General features: G+C 33.8%; 1 protein-coding gene across 1 annotated transcript in view; it reads right to left on the reverse strand.

Moving 5' to 3' along the window:
* Nucleotides 1-1,227: 1,227 nt before the first annotated feature.
* The window catches only part of LOC145323943 (lachesin-like), a 93,207-nt gene continuing 80,200 nt past the window's right edge, over nt 1,228-14,234 (reverse strand). The window contains exon 16 of the mRNA XM_080166555.1: nt 1,228-1,370. Coding sequence (XP_080022681.1) covers nt 1,360-1,370 — 11 coding nt within the window. The 3' untranslated portion in view covers nt 1,228-1,359. The remainder of the gene's footprint in view (nt 1,371-14,234) is intronic.

Here is a 14,234-nt window from a genome sequence, read left to right on the forward strand (position 1 = left end):
AACATTAACACTTGTAGAGTGTCAGAACTGAATAAGCGAAATATAAATGTAAACAATCTAATAATATAAACAAAGTTGTAAGTAAATTTGTTTTTAAAAAGCTGAAATAGATGATAATGTTTTAGGACATACTTTTTTTAGGACTTAATTATAGAGTTGCTTCGCTGACAACATTGTACCTTGTTGTAATATGAATCTGTATCAAAAAGATGCGATGATTAGGACAATTATATCACAGAAAAATTCTTTCTAACTCGTACCTAATTATTATAGAAATCATCAAGTACAGTTTGAAATCGATAGGACAATTTTAATATGTGGTAATTAACGAAAAGAGCTAACCATTACGGACGGACCGACCCTAATTATAGAATAGCTTTGCTTTTAAAAATAACCACAATACATTTAGGATTTATTATAAATTGATATTATTTACAATAATAATAATTATATTCATATTTACATTTATAAATTAAAATGTTATGATCCATTTTCAAAAAAATTCTCACTCTTTTTTGGCACTTAATAAAAACCTATAGTAAAATTAAACACATAATTATAAAATTTTCAAACTTAAATCCAATTTTAGTTTTGCCAGAATCTTTAACTGTAATCTATCAGGGATCTAAAGGGATAAGACAATGGCCGATAAATTGATGTACATCCCAAATGATGATACACAAAATTACAAAAAGTTTTAAAGCAAAAATAAAGACTAGTGTAATTAACAGCCTATTGTCCCTTTCCTCACTACATAGATCCCATAAAAAAAATTGGCGAATTTATTAAGAATTAAACAAATTATATTATTAAAAAAAACCAACAGTAATTGTTATTTTAGGGAAAAGTTGGGAAATTGGAAAGGTTATCAAAATGGTTTAAAAATTGAAGCAGCTGACAGTGCCAGTAAAAAATGACGTCATACAATACAAATGACCAATGATAAGACAGTTTACATTTTACGATTGGCAAATTACAATAAATACTGGCCCATCATCGGTCATTTGTATTTTATGACGTCATTTTTTATGTGACCTATAAGATGTTTCTTAAATATTCCAATATTAGAGCTTTACTTTAAATCATATTGCTTACTTCTTAAAATATTTTATAGAATAAATATCTTTGCTTTTAAAAATGAATTTAAGTTTTTTTGCTTAAAAGTTTTATAACAATAATAAATAAAAATATGACAAAATTATACCATAGCTTTTTCGTCTTACAAAGCACTTTTATTTTCATATTTATTATATTACTTTTTCTGAAGTGTTTATTTCTCACAAAAATTTTCTTTTCTTTCTCCATAATTTTTCGTATTGCATATCAAATAAATTTTGTAGGATATTTGTTTCATTCTTCTTAATCGTTACCTGAAATATAATATTTATTATTAAAAGCCAAACTTTTCTATAATTAAGGTAGGTCCGTCCGTTCATAACGGTTAGCTCTTTTCGTTAATGTAGACATTTTACAGTTGTCTTATCGATTTCAAACTTTGCATTATAATACATATAACAATTTACAAAGCGTAGCAACTCTATTATCATTACCATAATTTTAAATATGCTGCATCGTGCAATGTTATATTCTTAATTATATAAATAATAATCAAATGTTATATAATCAAGTAATACAAATGTAAGTATATCATTAAATTTACTTCCAATTTTGTTAAAAATTATATATATTTAATTTCTTTTTATTTAGTTCTGACACTCGTGTTAATGTTTGATTGATCTAAAAATTCAGACCGTCGCTTATATGGATGCTGGCATCCTTATTGTTGAGATTTTAGCAATTTGTTGTAACTTGATATCTTATTATATAATTCATGGAACTAAAAAAAGTATATTATTGAAGAAATGTTATTTTACAAGTGATGTCTGTCAGTCTTTCGGTCAAGGATATTCATGCCAAGAGAATTGAGAAACAAACTAAAAGATTAATTTTAGTTTTTTTGTATGTCTGTCTGTCTGACTGCCGGTAATGTAAGAAGGGGCAGGGGTTGTTTATATTTATTATCAGATTCTTCCCTTTACTCCCCCATCCCTTTAAACTTCGCTACTATCTGACGTAGTCGTCCATGTATTATTTTTTTTTATACAAAAGTCGGGTATACTCCTTTTCACGACATCCCTCCATATGGAGCGATGATTTTAATTGATCGCCTCTTATGACATGGGGCGATGTAATGGCTCCTTGAAAGGGGCGATTTAATAGCCCCATATAATAAGAGGCGATGTTATGACTCCTTGAAAGGAGCGATTTAATAGCCCCTTGCCCTAAGAGGCGATTAAATGATCCTTTATCGCTCCTTTATCGCCCCTTCTAAAGAGGAGATGATAAGTCCTCTTATCCCAAGGGGCTATTTAATTAAATATCGCCTCTTCATGGCCCCTTCACTATTATATATATCTTAGTCCCTTGATGGCCTCTACATCGCTCCTACATCGCCCCTTCATCGCTCCTCCATCGCTCCTTCTCCAAATTTATATTACATTGTACTTTGATGGCCCCTACATCGCCCCTCCATTGCTCCTACATCGCCCCTTCATCGCTCCTTCTTCAAATTTATATTACATTGTACTTTGATGGCCCCTACATCGCCCCTCCATCGCTCCTACATCGCCCCTCCAACGCTCCTACATCGCCCCTTCATCACTCCTTCTTCAAATTTATATTACATTGTACTGTGATGGCCCCTACATTGCTCCTACATCGCTCCTTCATCGCTCCTACATCGCCCCTTCATCGCTCCTTCTCCAAATTTATATTACATTGCAACTTGATGGCCCCTACATCGCTGCTACATCGCTCCTTCATCGCTCCTACATCGCTCCTTCATCGCTTCTTCTCCAAATTTATATTAAATTGTACTGTGATGGCCCCTACATCGCTCCTACATCGCCCCTACATCGCTCCTACATCGCCCCTTCATCGCTCCTTCTACAAATTTATATTACATTGCAACTTGATGGCCCCTACATCGCTGCTACATCGCTCCTTCATCGCTCCTACATCGCCCCTTCATCGCTCCTTCTCCAAATTTATATTAAATTGTACTGTGATGGCCCCTACATCGCTCCTACATCGCTCCTTCATCGCTCCTACATCGCCCCTTCATCGCTCCTTCTCCAAATTTATATTACATTGCAACTTGATGGCCCCTACATCGCTCCTACATCGCTCCTACATCGCTCCTACATCGCTCCTACATCGCTCCTCCATCGCCCCTTCATCGCTCCTTCTCCAAATTTATATTACATTGCAACTTGATGGCCCCTACATCGCTCCTACATCGCTCCTCCATCGCCCCTTCATCGCTCCTTCTCCAAATTTATATAAAATTGCAACTTGATGGCCCCTACATCGCTGCTACATCGCTCCTCCATCGCTCCTACATCGCCTCTTCATCGCTCCTTCCACAAATTTATATTACATTGTACTTTGATGGCCCCTACATCTCTCCTCCATCGCTCCTCCATCGCCCCATCGCCCCTTAATAGCCCCTTACCTTAATTTATATAAAAAAGCCCCTACATAGCCTCTCCATCGCCCCTTAATAGCTCCTTACCTTAATTTATATAACATAGCCCCTACATAGCCTCTCCATCGCCCCTATATAGCCCCTTACCTTAATTTATATAACAAAGCCCCTACATAGCCTCTCCATCGCCCCTAATAGCCCCTTACCTTTATTTATATAACAAAGCTTCTACATAGCCTCTCCATCGCCCCTTAATAGTCCCTTACCTTAATTTATATAACATAGCCCCTACATAGCCTCTCCATCGCCCTTAAAAGCCCATTACCTTAATTTATATAACATAGCCCCTACATAGCCTCTCCATCGCCCCTTACCTTAATTTATATAACATAGCCCCTACATAGCCTCTCCATCGCCCCTTAATAGCTCCTTACCTTAATTTATATTTCATAGCCCCTAGATAGCCTCTCCATCGCCCCTTAATAGCCCCTTACCTTAATTTATATAACATAGCCTCTACATAGCCTCTCCATCGCCCCTTAATAGCCCCTTACCTTAATTTATATAACATAGCCCTACATAGCCTCTCCATCGCCCCTTAATAGCCCCTTACCTTAATTTATATAGCATAGCCCCTACATAGCCTCTCCATCGCCCCTTAATAGCCTCTTACCTTAATTTATATAATCCTTACCTTAATATATATAACATAGCCCCTACATAGCCTCTCCATCGCCCCTAAATAGCCCCTTACCCTAATTTATATAACATAGCCCCTACATAGCCTCTCCATCGCCCCTTAATAGTCCCTTACCTTAATTTATATAACATAGCCCCTACATAGCCTCTCCATCGCCCTTAAAAGCCCATTACCTTAATTTATATAACATAGCCCCTACATAGCCTCTCCATCGCCCCTTACCTTAATTTATATAACATAGCCCCTACATAGCCTCTCCATCGCCCCTTAATAGCTCCTTACCTTAATTTATATTTCATAGCCCCTAGATAGCCTCTCCATCGCCCCTTAATAGCCCCTTACCTTAATTTATATAACATAGCCTCTACATAGCCTCTCCATCGCCCCTTAATAGCCCCTTACCTTAATTTATATAACATAGCCCTACATAGCCTCTCCATCGCCCCTTAATAGCCCCTTACCTTAATTTATATAGCATAGCCCCTACATAGCCTCTCCATCGCCCCTTAATAGCCTCTTACCTTAATTTATATAATCCTTACCTTAATATATATAACATAGCCCCTACATAGCCTCTCCATCGCCCCTAAATAGCCCCTTACCCTAATTTATATAACATAGCCCCTACATAGCCTCTCCATCGCCCCTTAATAGCCTCTTACCTTAATTTATATAACATAGGCCCTACAAAGCATCTCTATCGCCCCTTAATAGCCCCTTACCTTAATTATATAACATAGCCCCTACATAGCCTCTCCATCGCCCCTTAATAGCCTCTTACCTTAATTTATATAACATAGCCCCTTCATAGCCTCTTCATCGCCCCTTAATAGCCCCTTACCTTAATTTATATAGCATAGCCCCTACATAGCCTCTCCATCGCCCCTTAATAGCCTCTTACCTTAATTTATATAATCCTTACCTTAATATATATAACATAGCCCCTACATAGCCTCTCCATCGCCCCTAAATAGCCCCTTACCCTAATTTATATAACATAGCCCCTACATAGCCTCTCCATCGCCCCTTAATAGCCTCTTACCTTAATTTATATAACATAGGCCCTACAAAGCATCTCCATCGCCCCTTAATAGCCCCTTACCTTAATTATATAACATAGCCCCTACATAGCCTCTCCATCGCCCCTTAATAGCCTCTTACCTTAATTTATATAACATAGCCCCTTCATAGCCTCTTCATCGCCCCTTACCTTAATTTATATAACATAGGCCCTTTATGGCTCCTGTACAGCCTCTGTAATTGTATTGCCCCTTCATTACAGAAGGTAGGGCATTAAGGTAAGGAAGGAATGTGACCCTCTACAGTTTTAAATTTAAGTTTTAAAAGGATGACAAGGATGACAACATTTATAAAAGCAAAGCTCTGAAACGGTAGAAAAAAGTTTAATGAACATTAATAATGTAGAGTGTCAGAACTGAATAATCAGAACATAAATTTAAAATTCGAAACAAAATTGTAAGTAAATTTATTGAGAAATTGCTTACATGCAGGAAAATGCTTAAGGACGTACTCACATTTTTTGACTTGATTATAGATATGATTCGATTATATCATTCTATTTTGTTGTCCTAGGAATCAGTATCCCAGAAATCAGATTAATCGGATAATTTTGATTCATAAAAATTTGTTGTAAGTTAATAATTAGTATGCTTAAAATGGATGTACGGATATTCTGATAATGATTATAGACTTTCTAAATCGTACCTTTCTACTACAGGAATCACATGCCTAAATTAACGAAAATAGCTAACCGTTACGGACGTACGGACTGATCCTTAATATAGAAAAGCTTTGCTTTTAAAAAGTTAAAAAGATTTTTTGAGGGGATGGGGTAATATTTTTCTTGGGGTGAATTTTCTGGGAGGGTGGAGATACCCTCCCTCGAAATAATTATAAACCCTCTATGAACTTAAAAGAAGCTTCACTGTAAAGGAGAACCATATAGGTTCAGCGGTTAGCTTTTCTAGCTTCTTTAAACCAGCGAGAGCAGTATGTTCGTAACTGGTCAGTAAGGATCAATAACCTTACTGTGCCCAGGGAAAATGTTAAAAGGTACAAAACAGTTGGGGCTTGTATGCTGGAAGCATACAAGCGCATTATTCTACCTGTGCTGAAAAGGGCCATTCCTGATGTTCAAGATCCTGAATGGGGACCTGTCACAGTACCCCCCCTCCACCAGCTACTTGAAAATGCTCATTTCCTTGGAAAGGCCAAAAGGTGCAAGGAGAGTAATGTTTTACTGCCCAGAACTATTATTGTCCGATTCCGTTCCCGCTACTGGAGAAACCTGTTTCTGGAGCACAAAAGAGACCACATCCCCTCTCCCACAGACCAAGAAAAAGAAGTCTTAAAAATTGAAAATTATTATGTTACCCCTGACCTGACCAAGATGAATCATGAATATCTCCTCAAGTTGAAGTCAGATCCAGAGGTAAAATCAGCCTGGACACTGGACTCTAAGTTTGTGTTCATACTGAAGTCTCATCCCAACACAAAACACTTCATTAAGAACACCAGCACACCTGTGCAAGAAGTGATTAGAAGTGCCCTCTCCAGACAGCAGGATCCTGTCCCACCAACACCTACAACTTCCGTCGGCATATCAACACCTACACCCACACCTACACCATCCTTTTCACAGATGGGTGCCAGACCAAAAACTCGTGCCTCAACCCAGCCTCAGAAGTGTGTCTTCAAGGCTGGCACCAGAAAATCAGCTAAGAAAAATAAGAAGAAGCAGAAGTTGAACACAGCACAAGAGTCCTTAAGCGAGAGCCATAATGACGTCATCAACCTGACAACAGATCTCCTGAACAATATCCAACTACATCAATTACCAACGGACAATGACCTCAAAAGGACTCTTTTCCAAGAGAAAAATTTTAATTAAATATTATAAGCCTAAAAATTTTATTTAGTCAATTTTCAGCTTTAATTATCATTTCTCAGCAAAAGTTCTAAAAATATTTTCATACTTCTCTCTTTATCATTTGTTAGTTATCACTAGAATGAAACTAAGCTAACCATATATTTCTTTATATTCTGAAGAAAACATACCTTCTCTTGGAAAATATAAGTAGATACAGGTTGAATTTATTTAAAACAGTTCAGGTTTAATTTTTTTTGCTACAAGTATGATTTATTAATAATTAGTTTGCTTCATCTAATACTGCTTGGAAAAATTTAATATAGAATAACATAATACTTTGTCATCTATTCTAAAATCTATGACTGTTCTATTTTTTCACACAATGAAAACATAATTATACATATAATTCAAAGTAACTTAAAATAGCATTAGCTACTTTAATATATGATTATGAAATTCCATTGTTTAAAGTCCACACATAAGCCGTTAAGCCTTTAATCCCCAAAATTTCGGAACCTAGACTTAATCTTTACTTATTTTCATAATACCTTCTTAAACTAGCTCCGCCCATTGTTATTCTACTTTACACTTTCTATGAGAAGCTAGGAATTAAAAATTATAATCCCCTCTTCTCACACATAATATCTTTCCCTCCCCCTTTTTTATTTGTAAAAGTAACTATTCTCCCACATTCTTCGAATCCAAAATTATATGAATGAAGTGCTCTGAATAAGATACAAAATTCTATAACAATGCATAAAAAATAAGTTTGTTTTTTAATAACTTGTATATATCTCTTGTTCTTTTAAAGTCTTTGAAAAATTATATTGCAAAGTATTTCCTGTATTCTTACAAAATGATAGCATCGTAAAATGTTTTACTTTATTTTATGACTTCATCAACTTAAAATTACTTAAAATATTTTCTACTTTATTTTTCTCTGCTGAAATTGACTTCTTAAATTTGTCCGCAACCCGCCTCTTTTATACGGATAGTATTTTAATCGCACATAACTTTGGTGCTGTTATGCATCTATTATTTTATTCGTTTTGTTTGCTAACCTTTCTTACACATTTTTACATTAACCCATTCCCCCTTCCCAATCCTTTTTCTCTGTGCTTTATAAAAATGTATTTCTACATGGAAATTAATGAATTTACTTAACATTTATAATCTACAGGTTGACAAAAAATTTGACTTTGTCCATGTTTTAAATAATAATGAACAAGATGAAAATTTTTCACCTTATGAAAGCATTATAATAGACAGCAAATATTATAGTCCTGAAAGTTTTATCCAATCTTTTCAAAACTCAAAAGATCTTTCTTTACTTAATATTAATATAAATTCGATTAAGGCAAATTTTCAGGGCCTCTTAGATTTAATATTATTTTTTAGTGAAAAAAACTTTTTCTTTGATATTATTTGTGTCCAAGAAATAGGTCAAATTGTTGAAAAGTCCTTATTTATCATACCTGGATATCATCCAATCATATTTAAGCAAAGAACTAAACATTTAAGAGGGGGAATAGGTATATTTGTTAAGGCCAACTATAAATTCTCAATTATTAACAATCTTTCAATCTTTGAAGAAATGATATTTGAAAGCCTTACTTTGGAAGTTGAATTCACAAAAGATAAGAAATTTCTTATATCAAATATATATAGACCTCCCTGTAGAAACAACCAAAACTTTTCTGTAAACCAGCAGCACCAATATTTTTCTAATACACTGTTGGGATTACTGGATAATATAAATAGCCATAACAAAAAATGTATCTTAGCTGGTGATTTTAATTATGATATTTTGTCTTGTTATCAGGACCCACATGTTGCAAATTTCATAGAGAATATGTTTGCATCAGGTTTCCTCGAAATTATTAAACACCCAACTAGGGTGGCCCAAAATATAAATTATTCTACTTCTTCATTAATAGATCATATTTGGGTAAATGAAATTAAAGAATCTTTCACAAGTGGGATTATAACTACTTACTTCAGTGATCATTTCTCCACTTTTTACATAATAAATGACAAAAAACCACCAGTAAGTTCTAAGTATATTAAAATTAGAAATTTCTCAGAAAATAATATAAACTCTTTTAGAAATGATTTAGAAAATGTTGATTTTAGTAGAATGTATGAAATGGAAAATGTACAGGAAAGCTTTGATTATTTTAATTCAATATTTTATAGCTATTTTAACCGTTACTTTAGTGAAGTAGAGGTTAGATTTGACAGGAGTAAGCATAGTATCCAAAAATGGATGACTCCTGAAATTTTAGTGGCAAGAAATAAAAAAATGGAACTCTATGAAGTGTTGTCTAGGAATCCAACAGCATATAACAGGCAGCGTTTTAATGCTTTTAAAAATCATTACAATAGACTTATTAGAAATAGAAAAAAAGAATATTATTCTGAACTTTTAACATCAAATCATGGTGATACTAAAAAATGTTGGGAAATTACTAAAGAGGCTGCTGGGCTTTCTAATACTAAGGATAAGTCTGTCACAGATAAATTACTTATTAATGATAATGAGGTCACAGGTGGAATAGATATCTGTAATACCTTTAATCAACATTTTACCTCAATAGCAAGCAAAATAAATGAAAGGATCGAACCATCTGATAGACCACCTGATTCTTACCTTGAAGAATCAGAACACATCTTTTCAATACCTGAAATTACCCCTGCTCAAATAGTTGAGGTGGTCTTAGAATGGCAAAATAAAAGAAGCTCTGATTTTAATGGTCTGTCCCCCTTTTTACTTAAAAAGATTATTGATTCTGTAAAAAATCCTCTCTGTCATATATTTAATCTTTCCATAAAAACAGGGAAAGTGCCAATACAACTGAAAATAGCCAAAATAACGCCAGTCTTCAAGACAGGGGGTGACATGCATTGTGTGAATGACTACAGACCCATTTCATTGCTATGTATCTTCTCCAAAATTCTTGAAAAGATTATAGCCACAGCTCTGAAACAATATTTAGCTTCAAACAATATCATTGATAGTCTTCAATTTGGCTTTCAAAACCTTAACTCAACTTTTCACCCTATGATTCATTTACTTGATCATGTGGCCAAGGCAATAAACAGAAATGAATACACTATTGGTATATTTTTGGACATTAAAAAGGCATTTGATTGTGTTCCTAAACATATTCTCCTAATGAAACTGAAAAAGATAGGTATTCATGGAAATTTGTTGCAATGGTTCGAATCTTATCTATCAGAGCGCAAACAGTTTGTTAAGGTAGGAAATGCTGAATCCTCTAAATTGGATATAACCTGGGGCGTCCCCCAGGGATCAGTACTTGGCCCGATTTTATTTTTGATATTTTTTAATGATCTTCCAAACTGTACTTTACTTAAAAGTCTGCTGTTTTGTGATGACACCACATTACTAGCTTCAGGGTCTAATTTGAATCAACTTGCTAATTTTGTAAATGATGAATTGCAAAAAATTTCTACATGGTTTAGATCAAATCAGCTCTCTCTACATCCTGATAAAACTAAATTTACAGTGTTCTATTCTAACTTAGGATCAATACAATGGGATGATATTCATTTATATATCAATGAGAATAATTCTAGTGCAAGGAATCCTAATCCTGACCTTATCAAACCCATTGCTTATGTCAACAATGCATCTGAAATTCCAGCCATAAAATTTCTAGGTGTTTACTTTGACCCTAACCTTAATTTTAAGTATCATATACAGAAATTAAATGAAAAGCTCTCAAGAGCTCTCTTTATATTGAGACAATGTAAAAAAATTCTAACTAGGAGCGCACTTAAAACCTTATACTATTCTATATTTCATTGTCATTTAATCTATGGAATTTTGATTTATTCAAGCTCGTATGAAAGTAACTTAAAATCTATTGAAATCAAGCAAAAGATGGCAATCAGAGCAATTACAGACTCTCATTATATAGCCCATACTGGTCCACTATTTAAAACAATGAAAATTCTACCATTTGAATTGTTAGTGCAATACTTTAGAATTAAATTCATGTATGAATTTAAACTTAACATAGCCCCTTGCTCATTTTTTAACATGTGGAAAACACGAGGACATATGTCCCAGGGTAATATTAGACTTAGAAACCAAGAAGATTATAGCATCCCATTTGCCAGATTAACCTTGGTTAACAATCTTCCACTTTGTACTCTTCCAGCCACCTGGAATGCGTTTTTCATTAACAATAGCTTTATAGTGGAACAGGCAACTTCTAGATTTAAATTTTATAAAAAATTGAAAAGAAAGCTTTTAGACAGTATTGTAGTTGCCTGTGACAGGCTATTGTGTCCCTCCTGTGACCTTAACATTAATCTATGATTGTACAAGTCAACCTGTAGTTTACCTTTTGATTGCCTAAAATATATACATTTTTATAATCGCACAGAGACCCTATTTTTTCTCCACTTTCCTATCCCCCCCCCCCCCCTACTTTTCCGAAACATCCTTCCTTGCATATTGCTGTATATAGTGTACATATATTACTTATATAAAAATACCGCTTAAAAAAAAACATTTAAATCGAAGTCTAAAATTAAAAGGCTGTCAACACCGCCCTCAGGCGTTTTTCAGTCCTTGGATACTTGTATTATATTGTGTTAAACCTATAGTATTCATTGTTTATAAAAATAGTTTATTAATAAATTCTTAATGCAATGTAATTACCATTTATGAATGTTGAATATTAAATGTATATGTTGTTTTGTCCCAATAAATATTTGAATTTGAATTTGAATTTGAGACAAAAAAAAATTACTACTTTATATAATAGGTTATGAAAAAGGAAAAAAAGCAAGATAACAAGGATAACAACATTCACAAAAGCAAAGCTCTAAAATCAGGAGGTCAAACATAAATTTTGTTAAAATTAGCGTAAATCTATAATACAAAGTAGAATGATGTCTGTCCATCCGTCTGTCTGTCTGTCCGTCTGTCTGTCCGTCTGTCAGTCCCTTAAGATCTCGGTAACCACTGAACCGATTATATTCTACTATTCAGGGAATATACCTACTGGTCCTGTGGTGGTTTTAGGCTATTTTCTTGGGGGGTGGGATACCCCCAACCCCCCCAAAAACAAAAAAATCCCCCCCCATTTTTTTTTTTTGCTGAAGATTTTCTTGGTCCTTTTACGAATTTCGCCAAAAAATTTTTTATCACCTCTTGGGGCAAAGCCCCTAGAGGCTAGGGGCGAATCTGCTAGTATAGAATATAGTAAAAGGGCATAATTTTATTTTTAGTATTTGATTATAATACTAAACCTTGTTGTCCTAAGAAACATTACTCCAAAACCCAGATGAATGGGACAATGATATTATACAAAAAAATGGACGTACATACTTTCTAGTAATGAATATATTATTGTACCCAACTGTTATAGAAATCATTCTGCAAAGTTTGAAATTGATAGGATATTTATAACATGTCTAAATTAAAGAAAATGTCGTCTAACCGTTTGGACGTACGGACAAACCAATCCTTACTATAGAAAAGTTTCGCATTTAAAAAGGAAAATTATAATGAAAATATAATGAATTAATAAAATAAATATAAATAATATAATAACATAATGAAATAAAGAAAAAAAAAATAAACTAAGAGAATGAAATTTTTTAGTTAAATAGAATATTGAATAAGGATCATATAATGGAAAAACAGACAAAGTAAGTTATAGAGCAGACTTTAAGAGAATATGCTATTACTCAAAGATTATCACGAAACCTAAGTCTTTTGAAGCATAATTGAGAGACAGACAAAATAATTTATAGACTGGATATACATATGTCATGGGAATATTCACTAAAAATCTCAACAGTCTATCTTTAACAATAGCAGAGAAAACCACATGCTTAACTTAATGAGAAGAGCAATGACGAAAGGACTAACCCTAATTGTAGAAAAGTTTCTCTTTTAACAAAAAAAGTATTTTTTTTGGTCTGAAGCTTAAAAATTTCATAAACTGACTAAATTCTCCATTTAAGGGAAGCTTCACATAGGTCATGGGATGGTTTTTTGCTTTTTCATTTTCAGATTTAAGCCCCTAATTGGTTTAGGCTATTTTTCTGCCTCCTTACATTAAAAAGAGCGCAGCTGCAAGTGAATAAGAAAAGAGGAATAAAAAAGGAGAATACATATTATCCTATTATATAAAGTAGTAAAACATAAACAAACGTTGGAGTGGACAAACCTAGGAATGGGACAATCGTCGGAGTGGACATTGCTTATGTAAAACGCAGGAGTGTCTTTTATTTTATTTATAAGATAAAAATCTTTCAAAACAAAAAAAAAATCTTGAATATCTTTTCTCACAGACTGAAATTTTAAAATCAGTCTGACAGTTTTCCAAAGTAGGTAAGTTCTATCGAAAGGCAAAGGTTTGAAACAGATAGAACATTTCATTAAACTAAAACATATTTTTTTCTCACATTGTTTACAACTGTCAAAATATGTTTTTTTTATATGCCTAACCCCTGCAGGGGGCTTATTTGTATATTTATATCTTAACCTAACCTAACCTGTGTAGAAATAACTAAACAAATGTTGTTGAAACCTAATTTTTAAGATATTATAAACACTTCTGAGTTTTACTTATATAATGTCCACTCCGACATTTGTCCGAAATATCCTGCGTTTGTCCACGTTAGTAAGGCTTTCTGTTCTGAAACTCAATAACTACTAAACAGATTGGGCTTTCTATTTCAGGTAAGCTTAATATTTGTCTTGTAATGGCTTTAGGCTATTTTATTTTAAGTCGAGGGATGGTTTTAGGCTATTCTATTTTAAGTCCTGGGAAGGTTTTAGGCTTTTATTCATTCCCCTTTGAATACAGAGCCAATAGATGCTGGGGGCGTAGCCGCTAGTCGATATACAAAGTTTTTTTTTGTCTGTAGCAAAGGATCTCGTTTGCTGCTAAACCGATATGATGTATGTCTGTCTGTCTATACCGTAGGATCTTGCTAACCACTGAGTCCTGAGATGATTTTAAGATAGTTTATTTTTTTTCCTTATAATAAAATAACAGGATATTTGTCCATAAAAAGCGAAGCAATATCTTAATTTTTGTTGTTGGAACTGTTATTCAGTTGATTATACCAAGGATCTAAAGGAATAAGACAATGGCCGATAAATTTTT

This window comes from Acartia tonsa, chromosome 7, assembly GCF_053477335.1.
Source record: "Acartia tonsa isolate MP-2025a chromosome 7, ASM5347733v1, whole genome shotgun sequence".
NCBI classification, from domain to species: Eukaryota; Metazoa; Arthropoda; class Copepoda; order Calanoida; family Acartiidae; genus Acartia; species Acartia tonsa.